Here is a 25,852-nt window from a genome sequence, read left to right as displayed (position 1 = left end):
CAGATATAGTCTAGTAGGTGGCAGTGTGAGTATAGGCAGACACTGTGAGATGGGTCATCCAGGAAGGCTTCCTGGAGGAAGACTTTGCAATGGAGTGATATGCAGTGGGACAGGCAGAGCAGGATAGTGAATGCGAAGGTAGAAGACAGTCCGACTACAGAGTTACAGACTTGGGCCACAGATGCAAATGAAGGTGATACAGTATGGTGGTTTGGATAAGGATGATCCTCATAGGCTCATATATTTGAATGCTTAGTCACCAGGGAATGGCTCTATTTGAAGGATTAGAAGGATTAGGAGGTGTGGCCTTGTCGGAGGAAGTGTGTTTCTAGGGGTGGGCTTTGATGTTTTAAAAGCTCAAGCCAGGCCTAGTGATCCGTTCTTAATATCTCTCTCTCTCTCTCTCTCTCTCTCTCTCTCTCTCTCTCTCTCTCTCTCTCTCCCCTCCTCCCTCTCTCCCTCCCTCTGCCTTTAGGTCAAGATGTAGCTCTCAACTACTGCTCCAGCACCATGCCACCATGCTCCATGCCACAATGATAGGGAATTAAGACTCTGAAACTGTAAATAAGACCCCAATTAAACACTTTCTTCCATAAAAGTTGTCTTGGTCACGATCTCTTCAAAGCATTAGAACAGTGACTAAGACATACAGTCTAGAGGTCTTGGTCAGGTTTGTTTTCTCTGCTAGTTAAAGAATTAAAAGGCAGGAAAAATCTTGAGCGCAACAGGCAGCCGCAGAGAAAGATCAAGCACCGCGGACGGTAGAAAGCAGAATCAGCGTTGGAGAACGGTGTTTCTCGGGGGCTGGAGAAGTATACACGGGCTGCAGACACACAGAGACAAAGACCCTCTGCAAGAGAAGCTGAAAAGTCCAAGCTCTTCGGAAGGCTGGGGTATTTTAAGCATCTGAAGGCTCTTCCTCTCCTGATTTAGGGTTGGTCAGTTTGAAAAAGCCAGGATGACTGATTGGCCCACAACTGTTGTGTAACATGTCCTGGCCTCAGCCTTACTGAACCAGACCATTAGCAGGGTCTGCTGGCTGGGAACAAGGGCTTGCAAGGCCTGTGTTTGAAATTCACCATCTTTGTTACCTAACCATGGCCCTTCTCCCTCTCCCTAGCAGAGAGTCTGTTTAACTCCTGGTCTCCCAAGGGTTCTGCAAAGTAACTTGTTCTAAAGCTGAGGATTTATTGTGGTCATCGTTGTTGTTGTTTGATTTGTTTTCTCAAGACAGGGTCTTACTATGTATCTCTGGCTGTCCTAGATCTCACTAAGTGGCCTTGAACCCACAGTAATCCTCCTGGCTCTGCCTCCCAAGTGCTGGGATTAAAGTCATGTGCCATGTCTGTATTCATTTATTCCATCTTTTATCACTGCTGAGGGCCAAGTGGCCCTTGGTTTAAGTGTCCTGGTCCCTCCTGCCCTTTGGTTCCAGCAGGGCTCTGAGTCCCAATGCTTTATTGGTTAACCCTATTCACAAAAAATCAGTAAACTAATCAACTATTTCACACTAAGCTGTGGATGACTGCTAGACTAGATGACTGGATATACTCAGTAAAACTCCACCGACATCAGAGATGAATGTATGGGTGGACAGAATCTGTTAATACCTGTTAAACCAGAGCCTGAATTACAACAGCCTACCCAGTTATCAAAGGGACAGCATGACGATAATGAGAAAACAATTTAAGTTAACCAATGAAAACAACAAGAACAGTAATAATAATAAACACAATTTGGTCAGTCCTGGTGGCCAAGCGCTTGGGAGGCAGAGGCAGGCAGATCTCTGTGAATCCAGGATCAGCCTGGTCTACAGAGTGAGCCCCTCACCATCCAGGGCTACATAGTAAGACCCATCTCAGAACAAAACCAAAACAAGAAAATTAATTATTTTTATTTTATGTATGTATTTATTTGTATTTGTGGGATGTAGCTAAAACAGTGTTTAGAGGGAAACTTAGAGTATCAAATACCATTCTTATCAATCCCCTAAACTACCATGAGGCAGGAGGATTACCATAAATTTGAAGCCAGCCTAGGCTACACAGTGATTCTAGGCCAGCCTGGGCTGCTGTGCCACTCTTGTCAAAGGAAAAAGAAAAAAGAAAGCCTAAACTTTCACTTGTGGGGACAATCATTACGTCATGAACATTGAAGAAAGGATGATGTCAGGGAGAAGGTTCACCGAGGGCAAAGCCTGCCGGCCTCAGTGTAGACCCCAGAACCCACAGGAAAGCCAGAAGCAGAGCAGCGGCAAATGGGAAAGCCCGCCATAAGGTGGAAGGCAGGAAATGACACCCCAGATTTCTGCTCTGGCCCCCAGATGTGTACCATAGCAGGTTTGCACCCACACATACAAGGCTAAATATATTTTTAAATAGTTTATTTAATTTTTTATTTTATGTGCATTGGTATTTTTGCCTACATTCATGTCTGTGTGAGGGTGTCAGAGTCCCTGGATCTGGAGTTACAGACAGTTGTGAGCTGCCATCTTGGACCTGAACCCCCGGGTTCCTTGGAAGAGCAACCAATGCTATTAACCACTGAACCATCTCTCCGGCCCCAAGAATACATATTTTTAAAATACAAGGGAATATTGTGAACAACTTTATTCCAGAGGTTTACTTTGCTACAAGTTAAGGCACAGATACTAAAAATAACCTATAGGCCTCCTTGAGAGACACGACTTTTTGATTTATCCCAGAACCTCCACCTCTACAGTGAGATAATTATCACTCCCCAGGCAGTGTGAGGAACAAACAGGGAACACACCTGAAAGAGGTGACCTGAACGAGGTGACGCATTTGCAGGTGAACTGTCACACATTTCACAGAGTGGTTAGTTGAGACCAGGATAGAAAGATGAAGTCTGACAGCTAAAATCTAGGGCCCTAATGGGGTGAGGGCTGTTGGATAAGGGTCTCTTCATCCTTCCCGGGGCTGGGAGACAGTCTGAGCCCTGGACCAGGTGACGTGTGGGCCAAGGACATTCAAGAGAGATAGCCAAGACCCCTCAACATTTTGCAAGAAACCTGGAGTCAGCACTTTTTAAGTCTCTCCCAACCCATCTTTCCCACTCACCTCCACATAATTAGCTGGGAAGATGCCCAGCCGGCCATGGTGTTCCCCCTCCAGCCAGTTCTTGTCCACTTCTTTATGGATATAGACAATGTCACCCTTCTGCAGAGTCAGCTCCCTGTAGGGGAGAGCAGTGTACAGCACCTGATTCCTGAGACTTTCTCCTTCAGACACTGCCCAGTGTAACATCACCCCCTCCAGCCTCTACCCACTGAAGCCTGGGCCCTTCCCTAACCCTCAGAGTTCAGACTGCCTAGGGTGGAGCGGGAAAAGCTGAGAAAACCACTTACTTGGGGGACTGCGCCTGGAAGTCAAACTTGAGCCGGGCGGCCTTCCTCTGGGAGAAGAGAGAGAACAGAGTGGGCTACCTCAGACAGACAGAGACCTGCCCAGACACTCCCTGACCCTAGGGACTCTCTTACCTTCTTCTCCTCCTTCCTCGCAGGGCTGCTACCCCTTTCAGAGGCACTAGGCTCTGTGGAGAAGCACCACCTCAGCTTGGGGAGATCATGTCTGGGGGGATCGGGTTGGGATGGGTTATGCTCCCCCCACCCACCCAGGTCAGGCACAGGGAAGCAAGGGGTTCTGTGACCTTCCTGGCCCCCACCCTCCCTTTCCTGGAGCACCACATAGCTAGCTGTCAGAGAACTTCCAGAACAAGTAGGCAGCCATTCAGGGCCAACAAAACAGGATTTGTCTTACCTCGGGCTGAGGAAGGGTAGACAAAATCTCTGCGTCCCAGAAAGGGGCTTCCTCCTCCATCTGCCATTCTGTGGGGGCTCAGGGGTCGGGAGGAACTGAAGTAAGGTGCATGCGGTGAGTTGGGCCTCCAGGTTGAGGACAGACTGCAGGGACAGAGGCAGTGAGTCACCTGTTTGGAACTTTACATCCCTCAGAGCTGGTCATCGTTACTGACCTCCCAGGCCCTCGGGCTACCCCCTCCCGTCCCCTGCCTTCCAAGGCATCTTCCCAGGTCCGGGGCTCTCAACAGGATGTACTATTTCCCGTGCAGCAGAAGGCCGGGAAGGGTGAGGCCTTGGATTAGGAGAGGCGGAGGCCGCCCGAGGAAACGCGGGAAGCCTCCGGTCCTACCACCCACCTCCAACGCTGCCAACGCCACTACCACTAGAGTCTCCTCGGTTAGGACAGGTGGCCTCAGGGGGCAAACAAGCCCCAGCAGAGGTGCGGTAGGGATGCCCCCGGCACTTTTCCGATCTTCAGGCCCCTCCTCCGGGGCTCGCCCGTTCTCCACCGTGGGCAGGGCCATCGCCCCCTCTCCGGGCCCGCGCCACGTCCCCTCCCCCGGGAACAGACCCTCCGCTCCGGCCCGCGCCTCTACCACTCACCGGGCCGAGGGCTGCTGCTCCGGGCCGGGCTGCTCAAGGGGCCGTCGTGGAGCCTGAGAGTTCTGCGCAGGGACACCGGACGTGATCAGAGCCTGGGACCCCGGGGCCGGGGCAGCCGAGGCCAGTGCCGCCACCTCCTCCGGAAAAGTTCGCGGCTCGGAGGGAAGGAGGCCGGAGAGGGGCGGGACTCGGGGTCCTAGAGGCGGCCGGGAGCCTTCGCCAGGGAGGAGGCGCCAAGGAAGGAGGCCCGGCCCGGGAAGCCAGGGCCGGGACGAGTCTTGGGATCCCTGGGGCTGCGACTAGGGGAGGGGGCGGGTAGGGTGGGGATCCCGGAGCAGATACTCTGAACCAGAGTTGGCCAGAAAGGGTTCTCAAGGGTCACTTAGAAAGTCAACGCCTAGTATTTTGTAGCTCAGACAAGGCTGAAGTCCGCCCAAAGTCACCAGTTTCTAGTTCTGCCTGCTTCCCTGTCTCCTGCTGCTGTGGCTAAAGCCTTCCTTCTAGAAGCCCTCTGGAGTACCTTGGGGAATGGCAGGCGGGTCTCAATGGCCCGCAGGTCCTTGTCCAGCTCTGCGCTCAGCTTGGCCAGTTCTCTCTCTAGCAGGACCTGGGGGATAAGACCCTCTTGGGAAGTGCACTGTATTAGAGGTTGGTCAGAGGTCAGAAGGACAGGCTGGTCAGGGGCAGGTCTCAGGGAGGGAGATCAGGACCGTGTTTGATGCCTGCAGTCATGGTTCAAGGGTAATGGGAAGGTGTCACCTCATTCTTGTCATAGTCTCCAACCCAGGACTCCAGGGGGTCAAAGTGCTTTAGTATTTGCTGGCCTTTTTAATTTTAGAGGAAAAGGGATGGGGGTGGGGAGTATGTTTTGTTTAAGAACTTGAGGGCCTGCCAAATTCCAATGTTGGCTGCCATGGCCTTCCATGGCCGGGCCTCATTGGAATTAGTGTTTGCTGCAACCACCCACCACACATTCATTCCAACGAGCTGAGCAGGTGCATGCACGGATATTCAGCTAAACACTCCCCCTGCCCCATTCTCTGCTTACACTTTTTCCTAGAGGGACTTTCTCTACCAGGCTGAACTCAGCTCCAATTCATGAGTACCTTTGATAAGGCCTATAGTATTCTGTGTGTGTTTATTAATCATCTACTGCATTCAAGCACTGTCCTTGGTGCTAGGGATAGAGCTGAAAATGTATCGGCCTAGGGCAAGTTGGAGCCTTGGATCTATGGCCCCTATCCATGGCTACTAAGACTACATTACCCAGAGTCCCCCTGTTTACTGTTGACCCTGGTATTCTTCCCCCATTCCATCTGGCAGCACTCACCTCAATAGGCTGTGCAGGTTTCTCAACAGGGTCATCAATCAGTGGTTTCTTGGGCTGTAGGGTGGGAAGGAAGGGTATGTCAAAGAGGATGAATCCATTTGGAACAGGCTCCAACTGAGGGGTGTGTCCAGCCCTAGGGGACCCTGCTAATACTCTCACCTTATACCCAGTTTCTAGTTCGTGCAGAAACTGGTTCAAGGAGTCTTCTGTCCAGGCATTCTCTACTTTCTCTTGATATCTAGGCACCTGCATGGATGTGGGTGGACACTAGCTTGAGTGGAGGGACACTAGGGGTAGTATCTAGAGTCTAAAGGCAGGCCTTATCCCTGAAATGCCCACAAACCCCTTATTAAGTATGCAAACTGAAATCAGGGGATGATCTGTGCTATGTCAGCAGATAGATTTGCCCAGAGAACATGCAGCTGGGGATGGTGTTGGGGAGCAAAATGGTCTACCTGATTTGGGGGATGAAGCCCTGAAGAGGATGGTCTAAGATTATAGTTAAAGGTGTTTCTAGATGTCTCTTCAGAGTGGTTGCAGTTTCTTCTGAAGAAAGAGAAAACATCATGTCAGCTTCCTCTTAGAAAACTAAGACCTGGATGAGAATGTAACCAGCGGAGAAGTGGCTGTGGCTCTTTCTCTACCTCTGTCCTCAGTCCCACCGAGGGAGCCTACCTGCCCACTTACTGTGGAAGTCGTGCCATAGACCTCATAGTTATGGCAAGCTGTATGGAACCCTAGGCTCAACACAGGTAAAATGGGAGTGGCTTGCAAGGGAGCATGTGCTAGGTGTCCATTAGAAGGCCTAAACAAGCATCAATCCATGGATAGCTAGCATCTCTCTTGTGGCCTTGGGCAAAAGTATCCTGCATATTTGGTATGGTGTGTACTTGTGCAGTTGGCTTGCAGGCTGCTCTAGCCAAGTGGGCTTATAAACCATGGCCCAGGATATAAGACTACAAACAGCTCCAAGGAAAACCCGGGAGCATCTCTACCCAGGAGACCTGGGCAAAGTGTTTCTGGTCCCTAAGTCTTGGGTCCATGGGGCTTGGAAAAAGTGATAATACCTGTGTGGCTGCCTCAGCCACTGGGGTGCCCTGTCCACCTTAACTCTTCTCTGGGGTTTCTCTCTTGGCTGGCCTTCATATTCCAACCTCTGGCTTTAGTCTAGAACGACTGAATAGAGCTTATCTAATGATAGCATGTCTGACCACAGGGTGAGGATGCATTGCCTATAATTATGACTCTGTTCTCAATTCTATAATAAAAAGGTGATCATGAGAATGGAATGTGCTGTTTGCAATAGAAGGAAGTGCTCATCATATGGGAACCTGTGTGCTAGCATGTTGGCAGACTTGCCGTATGCCAATCACAATGCAAGATGCATACGCTCGCTTACTCTGTCCTCCCAGTCACCCCCATCACCTCCACTTACAAGATGGAGACACTGACACTGAAGATAAGGTTGAATGACTAGTGGCAGTACCCGGACTTGGACCTCTTGTCACTACCTCACTGATGACAAAAGCCACAGGTCAGTGATGGCTGTGTTAGTGAAGTGAAGTCTATCCCATAAAGGCACATGCAGCTGGTACACTTTATCATAGAGCAGAGTTCCAGGTGTCCAAGGTGTAACAGTCTTGGCACCCCCCTGAATACTCAGCCCAGTGTTTCTCAGGAAGAAATTCCTTCCCCTCTCTGGAAGGCACGTCTGAGCCACAGTCTGACAGAAAACTGGGTTCACCCATGCTATAGATTTTCTCTCTGTTTTTAAAGTGGAAGGACCACATGTCCAAGTTTCCCTAACAGCTTCTACCCTCGGTGCCCTGGACACACACCACTTATGGTCTCTGGATGTGTGAGAGTCTGGCTCCTGACGCACAACAGGAGTGAGTCTGTTCCTGGCTACCTTTGATCCTTGTTGAGTTGGAATATCTGCAGCTGTAGAGCCCCCTCTGAGCACCTCTAGAACCTTTCCCGCCTGCTCCCAGGTTGTGCCAGGTTTGGCCACAAGGGGACACTAGTCTCTACATTGCCTTGGCCACAGCTCACCTACTAGAAGTCTCAGTTGTGCCAGGCCTGGAGGCAGGTCTTTGCTGGGTCCCTGGATGCCTGGGGTCTGCAGAAGAGGCGCGTGAGGAAACCACTGGAGATGAATGAAGACACACAAGGACTAGTGTTGGGCAGTTATTTTAGGCTGTGATACCCACCTCCATTCTAACACCTGAATAACAGGTTCACAGGGACAGAGATGGGTTCCTGGCTAGTACATGGGCGTTGTCCCAAGAGATTTACGATACAAACTCTCCAAAACAGCTTTGGAACAGGTGGTGTTCCCATTTCACAGATAAGAAAAGAGAGGCCCAGGGAAACCTGGTCAGCAGATGGTAAGACAAGGGCTCTTTGGACAGTGAAGTCATTACCTACTAGGAGACTTAGTGTTCCCAGAGGTGCCCCTTAAGACCCTCTTGCATCGAATCGCACCACCCAGGAAGCCCCCAAGCCCAGGCCACACACCTCTAGACTCCAACCGATGAACCCACACCCCTCACCTTTGGGTGGGTCCTCCAAGGTCCAGTCCAGCTGCAGGTCTAGGGAACAGAAAGGACTGGGTCACCAACGGAACACCGAGTGAGGACAGGGTGCTCTGGGAGCCTGCCTAGCCGCTCCCAGTCTCCCTTCTGCCTGGAGCAGAGGCTGAGGGCTGAGTCAGGGCCTGAAGAATGTCCTGAGGGAGGGAAGGAATTAGGAAGGCAGCTCTTGGGAGGGCTTGAAATGCCTGCCTCTGGCCGCCTTTAGGCCTGGGAGAGCCAAATGGGTGGCAACCACACCCTCTAGGTCCTCCTGCTTATTCCTCCCCCCACCTCACACACACCCTCTCCTGACCTCTGTAGGCTTGTCCTGGCCATGCCAGCCACTTTCTCTTTCCCTTATCCAACTGCACCTTCTTCTCAAATGCCTTACTTCACCCTTTGCCCAGTCACACCTCTCAGTGTTCAGGACTTTCAGGGGTCAGGATGGAGGAAGCACCAAGTAAGAGGTAGGAGCCTGCCTTCACCTCCCTCTGGGGGGCTGGGTGACTGCTCTTCCTTGCAGCAAACATACACCATATCTCTAGTCCTCCGTCCTCTTTCCTGACAGTCCTGTTGCTCACCACTGCTGCCCCAACCCCACTGACCAGGGACTCAGGACTTCCATGGCACCCAGCCTTATGGTCAGCTCTCAAGTCAAATGCTTGACTCAGTGGTAGCATTTGTCACAGCTCTTCTTTCTGAAGCTCCTTTCTCTCATCTGGCCACAGGGAGACTCTGGCTTTCCTTATCTCTCTCTCTGGAAGCACCTCCAGTCTCTCAGCTGCTTTTCTCACCTCAGTGGGGTTTCTCTGAACTCATATGCCCAGAGGGCTCAGTCCTAAGGACAGTTCCTCCGTCTCTCAGTAGGTTCTTGGCTAGTCTTATAGCTTTTCAAATACATTCAGCCTTGTTTCCGCAGGATCTATAACCATGGATTCAACTAGCCCCACTTTGAAAATATAACTCACATCTGTACTGCACATGTGCACGGGCTATTACTTGTCATTATTCCCTAAACAACACAGTATAGCTTCTACTACAGTATTTACTTTATATTAAATAGAAATAATCTGGGGAGCACTCTAAGGTCTATGAGAGGATGTCTGCAGGTATATGCAAATATGACTACTTAGTAAATTTATCATACTTTTAAGTTTATTATATATTATATATATATATTATATATGTCTGTGAACCACATGTGTGCCTGGTCCCCACGGAGGCTAAAAGAGGGCCAGAGCCACTGGAACGGGAATTATAGAGAGTTGTGGGCTGCTAGGTAGGTGCTGGGACTTGAACCTTTGTCTTCGAGAAGAGCAGCCACTTAACTCTGTAGCCTCTTCAGGGTTTTTTGTTTGTTTGTTTGTTCGTGTTTTAGAAACCTTTCTTTTGTGTATGTGTGTGTGTGGACACATCGGGTCAGAGGTCAACATCAGTCCTCTCCTTCCATGATATGGGTTTTGAACATTGTCAGGCTTGGAAGCCTGTACCCACTGAGTCATAGGACCTCACACTGTAGTCTAGGTTAGCTTAGAACTCATGGCAATCTTCCTGCCTCAGCTTCCTGAGTGAGCCACCACCATAGAGCCCTATATCCATGGCTTTGGATGTGGCACTTTATACAAAGGACTTGTTCTTGCAGGGAGCCACTCTCTAAGGACATCTGTCCCTACAATTCTAATTTCTAGTCAAGCCATGGCTATACGCCAGAACTGTCTAGGGCTGGAGATAGCCATCTTTTTGAGCACCCCAGGTATTTCATGTGCAGCTTTGGACCTTGCCCCTGATCTAGTCCAGCATATTCTGCTGCCTGCTCCCCTTGGGGGTGGCATACCTGGAAAACCAAAAGTCTCGTTTGTTGTTGTTTTTTAGAGACAAGAATTCATTTTCTAGTTCTGGCTGTCCTAGAACTCACTGTAGACCAGGCTGGCTTTGAACTCCTGCCTCAGTTTCTCAAGTGCTGGGACTAAAGGCATGTGCTACCATGCCAGGCTCCAAATGCCTCTTAAATCTGTTTCCTCTGCAGTCTTCCCTATCTCTAAAAATGTCAGCACCAAAGCCAGGCACACTCCCATGACCCCTGAGACATGAAAACTGAGAGCTTTTGGTCAGCCTTGGCTACATGGTGAGCTCAAGGCCAGCCTGGAATACATGAGACCCTGTCTAAAACATAAACGAGGCCAGTCTGCAGCTCCACCCTTCAACTTGCTCAGGTTTAAATTCCCTCTGGATGTTGTTCTTTCATGTTGTCATCCAATGCTGCACTTGGAATGTCCCTGGAATTACCATTCCATCCTATCCCACTGCTAGGTGTAGACTGCATAAGAGCAGAGATTTCATGATGCCCTCAACCCCACCATCTCTTCTGTGTCTAGCAGTATGGGAGATCCTTCCAGCCCTCTTTATTGGAACGCTTCACTCTGCTGCTCAGAATTGCGCAAAGGTTCCATGTTTCTTGTCCAATAAAAGTCAAAGCTGTCTTAGGAAACTCCAAAGCCTTACAAGTCCTGACCCTCCGACGTTTCTGACTGCAACTCCTACTCTGAATCCGCTCTCACCCTAGTCCAGGTTTTCCTGCCTGTGCGTTTTTCCAGATGTGTTCTCCCCTCTGGGTTTTTGGAGCGCCCTCTGCTGGTACATTCCTCTCCACCCTTTCTGGACTAAACTCAAAGGCCTCTTCTCAGGGTCCTTCCTCAACTGTTCTGGGTGAGGTCTCAGTGTAGCTGAACCGGTCATTCCTTAGCCTTCTTTGGTTTTATTCTAGTCCTTTCTGTCATCTGTGTATTGTACATCTTTCTAGAGCAGGAAGTCCTCAGAGATAGGCGAGGACTGATTCTGCACAAAGGGCCTGTAGAACACTCACACAACAACTCAGGATTGGCTGCATTTGGACCAGTGCTTCGGGTGCTGCTGCAGGCTAACCAGAAATCCAGAGAGATCCCAGGAAGCCCCCCAGAGGACATCGGGAAACCAGCTAGTAGCTGTCCACTCAAGTATAATCTGGAGACCATTGTTGGCCTCAAGCATTGGGAGAACAGAGAAACTTCCTCTCTGCTTCCTTCTCTTCCTCCTTTCTTTCCCCCTCCCTCCCCTCCCCCCCCCAGACGGCTTTTTTTCTTTAGATTTTTGAGACAGAGTCTCACTTTGTAACCTAGGATGGCCTTCAAATCTGTGATTCCCTCTGCCTTTGCCTCCTGTGTGCTAGAGTTACAGGCAGCAACTTTTTTTTTTTTTTTTTTTTTTTTTTTTTTGCCTGTTTCTAGGACTATTCACCTTAGAGCTTGAAGAGAGGAGTCAGAAGAATTTCATTTCATAAGCAAAGAAATCCCCGTTTCTATCCCTCCCACAAGTTCCAGATAGTTGGGAGTCTATTGGGCCCTGGGAAGGTGTCTAACCTGGCATTTTCCGGTGAATTTGCTGGAACATTCTCCGATACCAGTCTCTGGGGCTGTCAACACTCTGAGATCAGAAAATTAAAATCAGGTCTCTTTGCTCACTCACCCTTCTCAGGCCTTCCCGCTCACCCATCCTTCCCAACGATAAGCCAACTCTGGTCACCTTGAAATTCCTATAGATGGCTGGGGTCTGGGGAATATCTGTGGTGGTGGTGCTGCTGCTGGTTTATGTGCATTTGTGTACACCTGTGTGCATGCAGGCACATGTGGGGGCCAGGGATCAATTGCACCCCACCATATTTCTTTTCATTTATCAGTGGGGGTGGGATGATGTGCAGGTGCCACACACACATGTGGAGGCCAGAGGACAGTTTACAGGAGTAGGCTCTCTCCTGCTACCATATGGTTCTGGGATCAAACTCAGGTCATTAGGGATGGTGGTACTGCCTGTGTCCACTCGAACCTTTTAGCCATCCCTCTACCTAATTAATTTTTATTTGTTTATTTTTTTTAAAGATTTTTTTTTAAAGGTGTATAAATGTTTTGCTTATATCCTCAGAGGACAGAAGAAAGTATTAGTCCCTGGAAGCAGAGCTATAGACAGTTGTGAGCTGCCATGTGGGTTCTGGGGATCAAACCCTGGACCTCTCCAGGAACAAGTGCTCCTAACCACTAAACCGTCTCTTTAGCCCCTTATTTTTATTCTATTTTATTTTTGAGACAATGTGTCACTAGATAGCCTTTGGCTGGCCTAGAACTCACTATGTAGACTGGGCTGGCCTTGAATTCACAGAGATCCATCTGCCTCTGCCTCCTGAGTGCTAGGATTAAAGGCACTACCACCTCTCAAAAAATAAGATTTCTTTTTTTTTTTTTTTTTTTTTTTTTTTTTTTTTTTTGAGACAGGCTGTCTCACTGAACCTGAAGCTCACTGTTTCTTTTAGACTGCTTATCCAGGCCATGGGCTCTGCCTGTGAGCCCTAACCCCAGCTTTGGGACTGTAGACATCTACCACAGTGCCTAGCTTTAATTATACAGTAAGCACTTTGTCCACTGAGCCTTCTCTGCAGCTCCTTTGTGACAACTTGTGGCACATTGTGTCTGAAATCGACACAAACAAGAACCCTCTTCAGTGTATAGTGTGATGACCCTCCGTTATGAGATGGAGACTGCTTTACATTTTCCTCATGTTTTTTTACATATCTGTATGTGCACGCACAGCACACGCACCCGAGTACATGTTTGTGTGGGTGTAGGTGTGGTTGTACGAGTATGTGCGTGCCTGTGTATATGGAGGCCAGAGGTCAACCTCAGTTATTATTCCTCAGGCACTGTCCATTAACTAATTAATTAACTAATTAATTTTTGAGACAAGGTTTCTCTGTGTATCCTGGCTGGAGCTCATTCTATAGACCAGGCTGGCCTTCAACTCAGAGATCCTCCTGCTTCTGCATCCTCTGTCTGAGATTGTAAGCATATGCTACCATGGCAGGTTCTCTCTCTCTCTCTCTCTCTCTCTCTCTCTCTCTCTCCCTCCCCCCCCCCCGTGTGTGTGTGTGTGTGTGTGTGTGTGTGTGTTTTCTAGGCTTGTATGGCAAGCACTTTACTGACCGAGTTATCTCCACGGTCTTGTGTCTATTCCTGATATTTCTACAGTGAACATTTTTCTACATGAGACACAAGTAACAGCGTGGGGGAGAGAGGGCATTTCACATAACCCACAATGTCTGGACCTTACAAAGCAGGAACAGTCCATGACTATGAGGAAATATGGCTGGCCCAACAGATGAAGGCAATGGCAGGCCAGGGCCCCGGTAATCCTCTGTGGAATGTGGCATACAGGAGCCTTCCCTGCCTGCCACAGCAACCTTGCTCTCTCAGCTGGTGAATAGGCAGCTAGTCTGTGGGTGCTAGGCTTGTTGTGTATCTTGGGATCCACAACTAAGAGGCATCCTGCTAAGCTCAGCTCTTAAAGTGGTGACTTTACATCTCTGAGGTCTGTTTCATATAACATCTGTGTGACTCAGACACACAAGGTGTGGGTACGGCCTCCGTGCCCCTTCCCTATTATGCTCATAGAGATAGAGCTTAGGAGGGTCTCTGGGCCCCCTCTGTCTGTGACCCTCAGCCCTGGACTCACAGATCGGGGGGCAATGGGCATGCCGCTCTCATCCACGGGCCCGATTCCCTCGTACTTCACCCAGCACTTGTCCCGTCGCTTGCTGTCCTTGGTCCATGTAGCTGACCAGTTCTGGGCATGCTGGGAGGCAGGCTGCTTTGGGCTCACTGAGGGCCGGCTCCCAGGGCCGGGCCAGGTCTGATACCATGCTGGGTCTGTGAGAGGAGTGTAGGATCATTAACTGAAAGGCAAGGATCCCCACCTGACCTTGTCTGTCTCCTCAGAACATCAATCCCTCCTTATTTGTTTGACTGGATGATGCAGACTCCAGAAACTTCTACATCCACAGCAGTGCTTTAGGCTTCTGCTTGTTTATTACTTAAAATGAATTTTAAGAGGATTTTGTTTGGAGCAATCTGTTTCCATCCCCACCCCATTCTGTTTTCCTCAGATGGTCCTAAGAGTTTGCAGAAGGAGGGCTGGAAATGATTACTTGAAGCAAATGCTGGGGGCATCCCAGTTAGGGTGTGGCAAGGCTGATTCTGGGCTGTAGGGGATTGGCAGGGGCATGGATTGGGGGGAATGGTACTGGAGGGATACAGACTTAAATTTAGACTGCAGCTCAGCCACCTATTGGTTGTTTAAGTTTAGTCCCATTAATCACCCTGGTGGTGCCTCGGTTTCTACTTGTATAGAAGGAGAGTAATTTCAGCAAAGACACAGTGACATCCAGTCTGTGCCACTGGACATAGCACATACAGAAACAGCCCCCAGAGAGGTCAGAAACTCATTCCGCAGGCATGTGTTCTGTGTCTCCAGCTTTCCCACAGAACGTTTAGTTTCTAAGTAGTTTAGTGTAATAGATACATGCTTCAGAGCCAGATGGTCAAGGGTGTGGATCTCAGTGAAACCTTATCTCCTCCGAGCATCTCTGAGACTGGATCCTCGCTTCGAAGATGCCTGACCCTGACTTTGCTTGGATGTGGATGGGTTAGATGGGATTAGGCTTGTGAAATATCGGCTCAGTGTTGTCCAGTGTTCAATAATTCTTTGTTAAATGACTGAATCTTTTGCACAATGTCTGACTCAGGGGAATGAATACCCAGTGAAGGATGCCATTTCTCAAAGGGCTGAACTGTACAGAGGAGTCCCCAGGAGCTCAGAGACCTTAGGGCCCACCCAGATGGCAGGCTCTTAAGCTGCATCTCCCATGTCCTTTTGGATTGGATGAGAATCCTGAGTGTGTGTGTGGGTGGGTGCAGTCCCTGTCTACTCTTTTTGTTTGTTTGTTTGTTTTTGTTTTTCGAGACAGGGTTTCTCTGTGTAGCCCTGGCTGTCCTGGAACTCACTCTGTAGACCAGGCTGGCCTTGAACTCAGAAATCTGCCTGTCTCTGCCTCCCAAGTGCTGGGATTAAAGGCGTGTGCCGCCGCCGCCACTGCCGCCGCCGCCGCCACCACCACCACCACCACGACTGCCACTGCCACCACCACCACTGCGCCCCGCTGTCCCTGTCTACTCTTAAGCCAACACTTCTCGCCCTCCCATTTGAATCGCTGGCCCAGTTACAGTTCCCTTGACCCCTAGGACCATGTCCTTCCCTTGTCAAGAGGGAGGGAAGGGCTGTATCAGCCTGTTCTCTCTTCAAGGTTCCTTTCTCAAGATCTGCATGATTACAGAAAACCCTAAGCTGGATCCACAGTTCCCTGGGGACCTTCTCATGGCCTTGAAAGATCCATTCCCTTCCATATGGCACAGGGAACCCTGCATAAGGCTCTTAAAGCAGATCTTCCCAAGCAGACCCACCTGGATGCTGGGAACCATCTCTCCTGGGTGAGGGACAGCCATTGCACACAGTCCTGGGCGCAGGGTCATGAAACTGGAAATTAAGGGTGTTGGAGCCACCATTCCGGATCACAGGCACCTGTAGGGAGGGACCAGAGGTTCCACTGGAGTTCCACTGGGAAGGAGCGGCAGCCTGAGCATAGCCCGAGTCCCTCCTCCTGGAGGCCTGAGCACAGCCTGTGCCCGGGAGCTTCCTTCAGAGGGTCTTCCCTCCTTACACTTTCAATCCACTGCTCCCCCCCACCTGGCCCTCTAGTGTCCCCATCAACTGCTGGCCCATCAGTGTTCCTTTTTCCTTGCTGTTCACTCACCCTTGTCCCCCTGGAGGATGCACCTATATGGGCCCGGAGGTGGCCAGGGATGAAGTCATCCAGGCTGAGCCCAGCAGGGAGGCCTTGCATGCTTGGGTCAAGGTTGGAGGACACAGGATGTGCCAGCTGCTCCTTCGTGTGTATTCTGCAGGGAAGGAGGAAGGAAGGGAAAGCCTTGCTGGGCTGGATTGCCTGGGACCTCTTGACTCAACCCACTAGTGGGGGAGGAAGGTAGGTTGTGGGAGGGAATTATGGCCAGCTGGGTGGGAGCTCAAGGACCCAGGAAACAGGCAGCTCTGGGCACCCGCCTGCAGGCTGCCAGTGCAGACTCCCAGAGGCACAATGGACTGCTTGTTAGGCCTGGGGCAGAAGCACTGGGTGGGAGTGGGGGAGGGGAAGCCAGGCAAGGAGGAAGATAGGGCGGCTGGCCAGGAGCGGGCCTGCAGCCTGCTGACCACCCCTCTGGGGCTCTCTGTGCCAGGATAGCCAGCTCCCCCAGAGAGAAGGCACAGGAGAACTAGGACAGCTAGCAGAAGGACCTGAGCACACGGGACTTTTTTCCATTCTTCTGCGTAGCATCTGCGTGCTCACAGGCACAAAGGCAGTCACCATCAAGGCCACCAACCTGCTGACCACTGGGAAGCAGCCAGCAGTGCCCTCATCCCTACCAGGGCTAACGAGGGCATGGGAGAGTATTGCCAGGCAGGGAGCCACTTCTGAGATCTAGGGAATGTGGTTTGCCCGGTGGCCTCCTGTGCAGATCACAACTCCAGAACACCCAGAGTCAGTGCTGGGTGGATGGGAAGCAAAGCAGCAGATGATGGCACAATACAAGAGGACCTGCTTCTGCCTTGCGGGGTAGTGCTGAGGTCTAGAGGTTTCTCTCCTGCACACTGACAAACGTTCCTGTACCCACAGGCTTGGCTCTGAAGGGAGGGTCCTTCCTGACGGAGACCATCATGCCTGACGAGCCAGTAGGTTCTGCCTCACTCAAGGGTCAGCAGAAGGGAGCTCAGGGAACCTGCGAGATGGGTGAACAAGAGGGGACCCTGTGCAAGAGGACGGAGTGCTCATAGTCCGGGGCCACAAAAGGGCTTTAGTGGCTAGAGCTATGGTGTCGGATTTATACCTTTTCATCTTCCTGGCTGAGTGGGGGACTGGTGGAATAAACTTAACCACCTTTTGGACTGGGCCAAATCAGACTTGTATGTGGCTGTGGGGTTTGTGGGGACTCCAAGAAAGGACACCAGACACCCCGGGGTGGTGTCCTGTGTATGGTAGAATATATTCAGTGTTGTGAATATGATGGGGGTGGGCAGGGTGGATCATGTGAGGAGCACGGGAGTTAGAGAGAGAAGAATGTCAGCAGGAGGGTGTGCAGTAAGCAGTCCTCTGAACAACACAGGGCTGTGAGACTGAGGGGACAAGGATAGTACAGCCTTGAGACCTGTGGCACCGCATCTTCTGTGCTCAGTTCCTGCTTGGGCATTGACAAGGAGACGAAGGAGACTAGGGTCAGTAAGCACCCCCCTCCATCTGCATTTGTGGGTATATTCCTTCTGACATCTGAGCAGCCTATTGGGGACCCAGCCAATCCCTGACTTTGTGGGGAGGGGAGGTTGAAGTGCAGCCCACCAGCTGGATCCAATTAGAGCTTCTTACCAAAAAGCCAAACCATACGAACACACCCGGGTTCCTGATTCTTTCCAGGGGAAAGTGAGGCCAGGCAGACTGATGACCAAGGAAGCCCGGGCACACTGGCTATAGAGCTACCCCTCCCTGCTCGGCTGCTGGCTTGAGGCCAAGTTGCCCTCAGCATCAGCAGTTGCACCCATCAGCTGACAGACCTTCCTTCCCTAATGTCACTGTGTCCCACCCTCTCAGCAAATCCAGAAATGTCCTCTCCAGGGAGAAAGATCCAATCTCCCATCACCACCTGGTTTCAGGAGCTATTGATCCTAGGATACCTCCATTTACTCCCCTCCCACTGGGTTCCACGTAAAGGCACTCCTGGGAATATGCAAGGTTAGAATAGAGCCTGGTCCACATGTGGTCCTGGTTTTTCTCCCAGCATGCTGCCTGGAGACAGTAGGAAGAACCTAAGGAAGACAGAGGCCTTCTGGGGAATTGGTATCTGTCTAGCATAAAACAGAAGGTGTCCAGACCCCTCTGGTGAGTTCCCAGAATTCAGGCAGCCCCTGCACTCAAGCAGCCCTTTCCAAAGGTGTGGAAGAATGAAAAACTTAGAGGTTTGGTGGACTCCTTCCCATCTTACAGTGAGGCCTTGATGGTGGGGACGTTGTTCTCTGCCTTTCCAGGTCTTATCAAACTATAGCTCTCCACTAACAGGGTCAGGGATTTTTCAAATTCACTTTTTCTGGTTTGCACAACCTCAGAGACTGGGACCCCGAGGGAGGGGCTCTATGCCTTCGCTCCCGTCCGCGCCAGACTCTGTCTTGCCTCCTTCCCGCCCCTCTGCGTCGCTGAACCTACCTTCCCCCGACGAGCAGGTGGGGGGGCTTGGGGCTGCCCAGGAGGGCAGGAGCATCCCAGCCCGCTTCTGCCCGGAGCAGCCGCGGCGAGCCCTCGGGGAAAGAGGGCAGGGAGAAGTGCGGGCGGTCGCGGCCCTCGTGACCGGTCAGGACGCTGGGCCAGGCTGGGCGCCCAACGAGGAAGAGGGAGGCCGAGGGGGAGCGCTGGGAGGCAGGACCCTGAGAGTAATGCGGCGGGAGGAGTTTGGGACTCGGTTTGAACTGTGAGCCAGAGCTGTGCTGGGGTGAAGTGGAGATGCCTGCTACTCGCTCCCTCACTCCCGCGAGTGCCCTCTGTCCGGCGGCGCTGTGGCCCCTTGCCCAAGGGGCCGGGCCGTCCAGGAGGCGGTGCCGGGAGGGGCCACCGAGGGTCCCCCGGGAGCCCGCTGGGTTTCCCAGATGCCTTCCCCGGCCCTCACCACAAAGCTGGAGTTAGAAAGGGGCGGGCGGGCTGGTGGGGGCCACTCAGAGTTTCCAGCGACATTTCCAGGGTGTGGGAAGCGAGCTGCTCTGCAAGAGCCAGGACACAGGGCAGGAGTGATTAACCGAACGGTCCCTGAGTGCCAGAGTCCGGGTGGAGCCGGAATTAGATACGCAACCCTCGGCCTTGGAGAGGCAGGAGACAGGCCCGGAGGCAGACAGGCTGGGACCGAGATAAGTCATGGTGGCCCAGGAACGAAGGCAACGCCAGCTTGGGGGAGAGAGTTCGTGCCTGTCTAAGCGCACTGACCGGGTGTTTGCAAACACTCGTTTACTGGCAAACGTGTTGATGCACACACACACGTGCAAAGTTTGGGGGAGAAAATCGGCCTTATGAGCGAGCGGCTCCCTTGATGTGCCACAGCATTGAAGAGGATAAGGGTGGGGCCCCTTGGGCGGGGATGAGGTTAGGAGGGTCTTGGTGTTCCCATTCACCGTATTTGTTTTGATCCTGCTTTTCCGGCTGTTCCTGCGGTGCTGACGCGAATCTGAAGGACACCGCCCACTGGCTCCCCATTCTCTCTGACCCTCCCTCCTCCCCTTCTCGTCCAGTCTTCTGGCTGGCAGGTGCTAGGCAGGGCAAATGTTTACTGACAATGGAAACCCTGGAGTACTCCTAGACTGTGACTCACTGGGATACCCAAATCCCCAACAAACCAATCAGTAAAAATGATTTTTGCTCCACTGCAGCGAGGTGTTGGGTATGGTAAGTGATACCTACTGCAGTTTGATTGGTGCCTGAGCCACCCGGAGTTTTAGCGGCTCCCAGAACATCACAACCCCTAGCACGCTCGCCTCTTATTAGCTTCACATTTTCCCAGTTGTGGGGGAAAAAAACTGTTTGTGGTGCCCTCAAACAAAAGGTCAAAGAATAGTTCAAGAGATGAGCTTGCCAGAGCTCCATGGGTGGGAGTCTTTGTTTTTGGGGTTGTTTGTTTGTTTGTTTTGTTTGAGACAGGGTTTCTCTGTGTAGCTCTAGCTGTCCTGGAACTCACTCGGTAGACCAGGCTGGCCTCGAACTCAGAAATCCACCTGCCTCTGCCTCCCAAATGCTGGGATTAAAGGCGTGCGCCATCACTGCCCGGCTCATGGGTGGGAGTCTTGAGGAAGCAGTTTCATAGGCTTCCATAGATGTAACCCTGCCAATGGGGCTCTGATTCACATACGTGAGGTATTTTAACAGATGTAGATATTACACAGTGCACAGCGTTTGCGCACTGTGGGGGGTGGGGAGGAAAGCTGAAGGGAGAGAGATAGGGTGGGTTTCAAGAAGGTACTTCAGGAGTGGAGGGGCTCTGAGACCCCGTGAGGTCAGGCGGCAGTATGCTGCCCCTCTGAAGCTTGAATTATCCGCCCATCCCAGGGAAGCAGCCTCTACCTTCCCTGTAGGATTAAAAGTACTACCCATTTCCCTCTTTCAAGTTTTCCCACCTTGGGTCCTTGGGACTAAGAAGGGCCATATCTCTTTCATTGTCTTCTTTGTTGTCCAAAGACGAAGCTGAAGATCTTCCCACTCCAGGAATCCTGGCCATCCCCCTCACCAGCAGTGAACGTCTTAGGCGCTAAGGCTCTGACCTGGACTCCAAGATAAATATTTAATGTAGAGGGTGCCGCTGAGCTGCCAAAGGTCCCAGCTTCCTGTTTCTCACAAGAGAAGGCACAGTGTGGGCAAGGGAGCTGGGGACTGGCTACCAGTCCCATCTCTATGGGAATGGGGAATCCAGTAAACAGTCTTTGGAGAATGCAGGTTGGGAGGAAAGGGGGAGGGTGGCAATGGAGGGCTGAGCTATTACGCTTAGCTGCTCCAGTTCTGCCTTGCCACTCAGGCCTGGGCTGGCTTACCACCTCTCAGGTTGGAGCCCACTGTGTTCTCAAGTATTCGGATGGCCTCACAAAACACAGGAGGCATGGTCGCTAGAACCATAGGGCAGGTAAATCCAAGGAAACTTAAATAATCCCCCGCCCCCTTTCCTGCCCATATTTAGGGAGAATGCTTCCTCTTTTAAGAAGATTAGGGGGAAAAATGTAGCAAGGTTCAGAGAGTGGACCTGAAGGCCAGGTGTCTGGTTTCCTGACCCCTCCCCCCTAGTTTGAGCTGGTTGCCGCCTGCCTGCCTCACCCTGGGCGGCTTCCAGTGGCACATGAGAGCTAGGTAACATTGTTCCAGATAGTGCGGTCCTGGTCAGTATGTCCTGCTCTGTCTCCTGCATGCCCTCCTGTTCAAGAGGAACCTCCTTCCCTATTACTTGGCTGCCTGCACACCTCCAGCATGGCCTTGGGTCAAGGACTGCTGTGGCCTCCACAGCCACCTGAGCCCATGTAAACACAGTTACGTAACTGCTCTGTTTTTCCTAGCTATCTGATTCCAGTCACCAGGAGCCCCACCCAGTCCCAGGCAGCCAATTCTGTCCTATGCGCATTCCCCCTCCCCTCAGCCCTCCAGTGCTCCATCCTCTGCGACTAACTCAAAGTACCATTAGTCAAGTGACCACCAATTAGTGTCGAGGACAGTCTATCCTTCTGAGTCACACTGACATCTCCCCTGCTGCATGCCCCTGTCCTCCCTGTTAGGTAGAACGGCACCCAGTTCCTTCCCTAGGGCAACCGTCAGTACATTCTTGAGATAGGCTTTCATGTCTATTTTGATTTGTGCTCCTAGAAGACTGTTTTCTTTCTACAGACCAGAAGAGAGTAGCCAAGAACACATGGACTCTTCTAGAGACTGTAACCAACCCAGCAGTGAGGAACTGAAGCCAAGTCACCATGGATAGACTAGCACAGATCTCGACTCTGTTTCCTCCCTGGGGCCGTCTCCTGATTCCAGCTCTGGCACTACTGCCATCTAAGCTCTATCAATGGCCCCACATATGCCAACCACTCATGAGAACAGGGGCAAGCAAGGGAGGGAAGTGAAGTGACCCATTTTGGGGCTCCAAGGGCCCTCTTACACGCTGTCCTATCTGGAAGTCTGAATTTTTTTTTTTTGGGGGGGGTCAGTCACTGCAAAATGAAGGAACTCTAAGGGAAGCAACAACAATAAAAAACACAGGGCAGGTCAAGGCAGGTCAATGTCAGGATTGGTAGCAAGGATGGGTATGTAAAACCCCACAGGAATAAGAGACTGAAGATTTCAGGCCTGCTCTGCACAAATATTTTCATAGCACACATATCAGGGGCATCTCATGGCTCTCAGCATTTAAACCCTAAAGGCAGTAAAAAGAATCAGTTCCTGCCCAGTTTATCCAGTCTGTCCTCCAGGAGGCCTGGACACTGATTGACATCACATCCACCATGTGTTCCTGTTTGTGGGTAAACAAAAACATGCCATAGCCAGACAGGAATGCCTAAGAAAGACCAAGGTAGACAGACTTCCTTCAGTTCTTACAAAGGATAAAAGGAGCAAGTGGGTGACAGGTCTTGAAAAGGCAGACTTTACAGAGAGCTGCAGACAAGTGCAAAAAAAAAAAAAAACCAAAAAACCAGGGCCTGGAAAGTTAGGTCTGCCTCAGCCTTCCATCCCAGCTCAGGGAAACTGAGATAAGGGAGACAGAGAGCTGATTGGCTGGCCAGAGGATACCATGACAGAGTGCTGGTATCCAAACAAAGGCTATCCTGTCTTTTGGCCTCCTTGAGTTCTACGATGAACTGTCTCCACTGTATCAGCAGTAAGACTCAATTTACTTCTAAGTGACCAATCCACTATCAACAGTAAGCTTTGCAAATAAAATCTTAGGGTTGTGGAAGAGGAGGAAGAAGAAGGGGAGGAGGGAGGAGGGGGAGGGGGAGGGGGAGGGGGAGGGGGAGGGGGAGGGGGAGGAGGAGGAGGAGGAGGAGGAGGAGGAGGAGGAGAAGGAGAAGGAGAAGGAGAAGGAGAAGGAGAAGGAGAAGGAGAAGGAGAAGAAGAAGAAGAGGAGGAGGAGAGTGAAGCCATTTAATTACCCAGTAGGGATTAGATCTTGATCTAACAGGGGCCAGTGTGACTCAGTGTCTCATCCTTCTTTCCTAGGCTCTGAAACAGCTTCCCACGACTCTGTAAATAAGGGCAAACATTACCTCATCTCACTGGGGTTTTAGCTAAGGGATAAGGCCACTGTTAACTCAGGATGTCACTGGGGTAACAGAACATAAAGTGCTCACTTGGCTTTTGTGCAGTTAAAAATCCAGGCTCATTTTCCTGGTCTTAAAATTGCACATCGTGGCTGTATTTGATGTCAACGTTGCTATTTGGATCCAGCAGACCTAGATTTAGCCTTTCCACCTCTGTTGCCATAATCTGTCCAAGTCCCTGTCCAGGGCCCCAGCATTTCCCTGTCTCCACCCCCAAGCTGTGCAGCCATGCTTATCTGCTCGTGTGGATTCCCAGCCCCTTGGGATCTGCTGGCTTTGCAGAGGGCTCCGAGGCTGCTCTGGTTCCTCTAAGCCTGGGAGTGCAGCTCTTCATCAGCTCCCTTCGGGCTTCTGACTTTTCCCAGACCATATGAAAACTTATTAAATGACTATCGTAAAACTTATTTTTGTGCTTTGTAAAGACTCTTTTCTGGGTTATCGTCCTTCTACTCCTTCAAGGAGAGGCCACAGAGGGTCTAGAGCAAGAGTTAGTGGTGGGCATAATTTCAGGAGATAAAAGGCAAAGGAACAGGGTTTATGGGCAGGCGGGGGCCGGGGGTAAGTAGAAACTCCTCAGAGGCCATCAGAGCTTTAACTATGGCCGAGGGAACCTCTCTTGGGAAAGGACTTCACTGGCATTGTCAGAGATCAGACCAGACATCAGAAACTAGGCTTTCCTTCACCTCTGGAATTACTAACTGGGTCAGAGCCAAAAGATCAGTCCCTCTACTAAGAAATCAAGGAAATGAAGACACAGGGACTCAATGAAGTTATCCTTCACTAATAAGAGCATTTGCTTCTTTTAATCTTAAGAGGACTTCTAGTAGGCAGAGAGAAAGTTCTTACAAAACTCTTATTCACAAAGACTAATGTCTCCTGTTGAAAGGTAACATTTCTGTGACTGTCTTTAACATAGCAGAAAGCAAGAGAATGCAGGTAACCTCTAAGCATAAGCAAGTAGGCCATCATTCAAGAGAGCCACTGCCTAGCTCCGCATGTGTGACTGCTTCATCATCTAGGCAGTGGGACCGGGGACCAATCCTAGAAAGGGTCCGGTGATGGGGGAAAAAGAGCTATGGTTTAGGATGCCGGGAGGAAGGAACGTGAGGGGCTCCCGATGGCATCTTCACAAAGGCTTGGGAAAGGACAAAAACACATTTTCTTTTTCTCTTGTTTTAAATGCTGGTTTTCATTATGTAGCCCTGGCTAGCCTGCCATTTACTGTGACACCAGGCAGCCCTCAAACTTGCAATGGTCCTTTTGCTTCATCACGTGCCCAGCCCACATCACATCTTTATCATCCCAAACCATAGTTTCTGGCTACCTACATCTAGTCATGTGCGCCCCCAAACCAAGAAGACAGAGCGGATACTTGGGGAACTGTGAAAGTGGGTGAAGGGAATGTGGGCAGGGACTTACAGGCAGGCACAGTGCTTGGCTCTACTTCAGAGCTGCACAGAGGGATGGTCCATGTCCACGTCCTTGCTGCTTGATCTGAAACCACCTAGACTTGGCATAAAATTGTTGACGATGCATAACCCTGGCTCAAACAAAGGTGTTATTTAGCACGTCTTGCCGCGGTTGCTGAGGCGTGAGGCCAAGGCCTCCCAGGAGGGAATATGCTCCCAGTATCACCTTTACCTTTGTGACTGCATAGATGAAGGCAGTTAACACTGACCCCATTCACTCTGGCTGGCTAGATAGAGGTAGGACAGCTACCAAGTCCCAATGCCATGTAGTTTCCCTCTCTCAAACTGCCAATGGCACAGAGCCCTATTGTTAACACGGCTCATTGCTGGCATCCAGATGAGAATACTGCTCCTGTCCTTCGGCAGACCAGCTTTCTTCTCTACGCTCATCTGCTCTTTCTTACGGCTTTCCTATGAGCTTCTGACCATGGCAAGAACTGAAAGGGATTCCTCTGTGTGACCCAAGCCCTCTTCAGTGTCTTGCTGCCTTGGCTGCTCTTTACACTGGTCTAACAGGCTACAGGACAGGCGGGACGGGTGTCAGACGAGGTAAAACCCCACAAACAATGTAGCACACTGGAGCCTCATACCCAACCCCGAGCTCTAGGTCTATTCCTGCTCTGGAATGTTTTTCTACCTGGGTAGGGAAAACTGAAAGCCACCCCCCACCCGTGTTCCACTGTTACCATAACAGCTAGTTTAAATACTGGGGTTCTAGAATGCCACCTCTGCAAGTCTTTACTTGCAGAAATAATTTTCAATATAAACACTGGCAGAGAAACCAAATGATCATTAATATGAAGAAAATTTTGAATCATTAATGTAGGGCAGGATTTTCCTAAACTAGTATAGCTAAGTGGCCAGTATGCACTTGTTTCTCTAGAGTGTGAACTTTACAGATATTTATAGATATGATACAGGCAATACTTGGGAGGTCAGCTAGAAGATTTACAGAAGGCAGAGAGAAGAGATTCCGACTTCCGCATTTGTAGAAAGCTCTTGCACAACTGGCTGTAAAAGCGGAGTAGTGTCCAGCTGCATCTCACATGACTTAGGATGTGGTTCGTATATACACCAGCTGCCCTGGACTGTGTTTGAAAACCACATGGAGAAAAGAAACTAAAGGATAATGCCAAGGCTGAAGAGGCCTCAAAGCTACTCCATTTTCAGAAATCCTACATTTGCACCTTAATGATAGCAAATGACTTTTCTATTGACCGAACCAATAGGGTTTCCGCTTTCCCCATACTGAAGTGTAAGGAAATCATTC

At 50.8% G+C, this 25,852-nt stretch overlaps 1 protein-coding gene across 6 annotated transcripts in view; it reads right to left on the bottom strand.

Moving 5' to 3' along the window:
- The window catches only part of Sorbs3 (sorbin and SH3 domain containing 3), a 31,277-nt gene extending 6,073 nt beyond the window's left edge, over positions 1-25,204 (bottom strand). Inside the window, exons 1-18 of one of the 6 annotated variants that reach the window (XM_076930781.1) lie at positions 24,755-25,204; positions 24,533-24,617; positions 20,438-20,581; positions 15,996-16,140; positions 15,646-15,763; positions 13,862-14,055; positions 11,722-11,785; positions 8,306-8,344; positions 7,806-7,899; positions 6,209-6,299; positions 5,913-5,999; positions 5,754-5,807; positions 4,944-5,030; positions 4,424-4,485; positions 3,780-3,922; positions 3,500-3,552; positions 3,368-3,414; positions 3,081-3,195 (exon numbers count right to left, since the gene is read on the bottom strand). In XM_076930781.1, coding sequence (XP_076786896.1) covers positions 3,081-3,195; positions 3,368-3,414; positions 3,500-3,552; positions 3,780-3,922; positions 4,424-4,485; positions 4,944-5,030; positions 5,754-5,807; positions 5,913-5,999; positions 6,209-6,299; positions 7,806-7,899; positions 8,306-8,344; positions 11,722-11,785; positions 13,862-14,055; positions 15,646-15,763; positions 15,996-16,140; positions 20,438-20,538 — 1,494 coding nt within the window. In that variant the 5' untranslated portion in view covers positions 20,539-20,581; positions 24,533-24,617; positions 24,755-25,204. Of the gene's footprint in view, positions 1-3,080; positions 3,196-3,367; positions 3,415-3,499; positions 3,553-3,779; positions 3,923-4,423; positions 4,486-4,943; positions 5,031-5,753; positions 5,808-5,912; positions 6,000-6,208; positions 6,300-7,805; positions 7,900-8,305; positions 8,345-11,721; positions 11,786-13,861; positions 14,056-15,645; positions 15,764-15,995; positions 16,141-18,488; positions 18,961-20,437; positions 20,597-24,532; positions 24,700-24,754 lie in introns of those variants that run through there. The other 5 variants (XM_076930779.1, XM_076930780.1, XM_076930782.1 and 2 more) reach the window with 5 other exon arrangements.
- Positions 25,205-25,852: the final 648 nt, after the last annotated feature.

Source organism: Arvicanthis niloticus, chromosome 3 (assembly GCF_011762505.2).
Source record: "Arvicanthis niloticus isolate mArvNil1 chromosome 3, mArvNil1.pat.X, whole genome shotgun sequence".
Lineage (NCBI taxonomy): Eukaryota > Metazoa > Chordata > Mammalia > Rodentia > Muridae > Arvicanthis > Arvicanthis niloticus.
The sequence above is the reverse complement of the archived record's forward strand: the minus strand, read 5'-3'. Positions and strand labels throughout refer to the sequence as shown.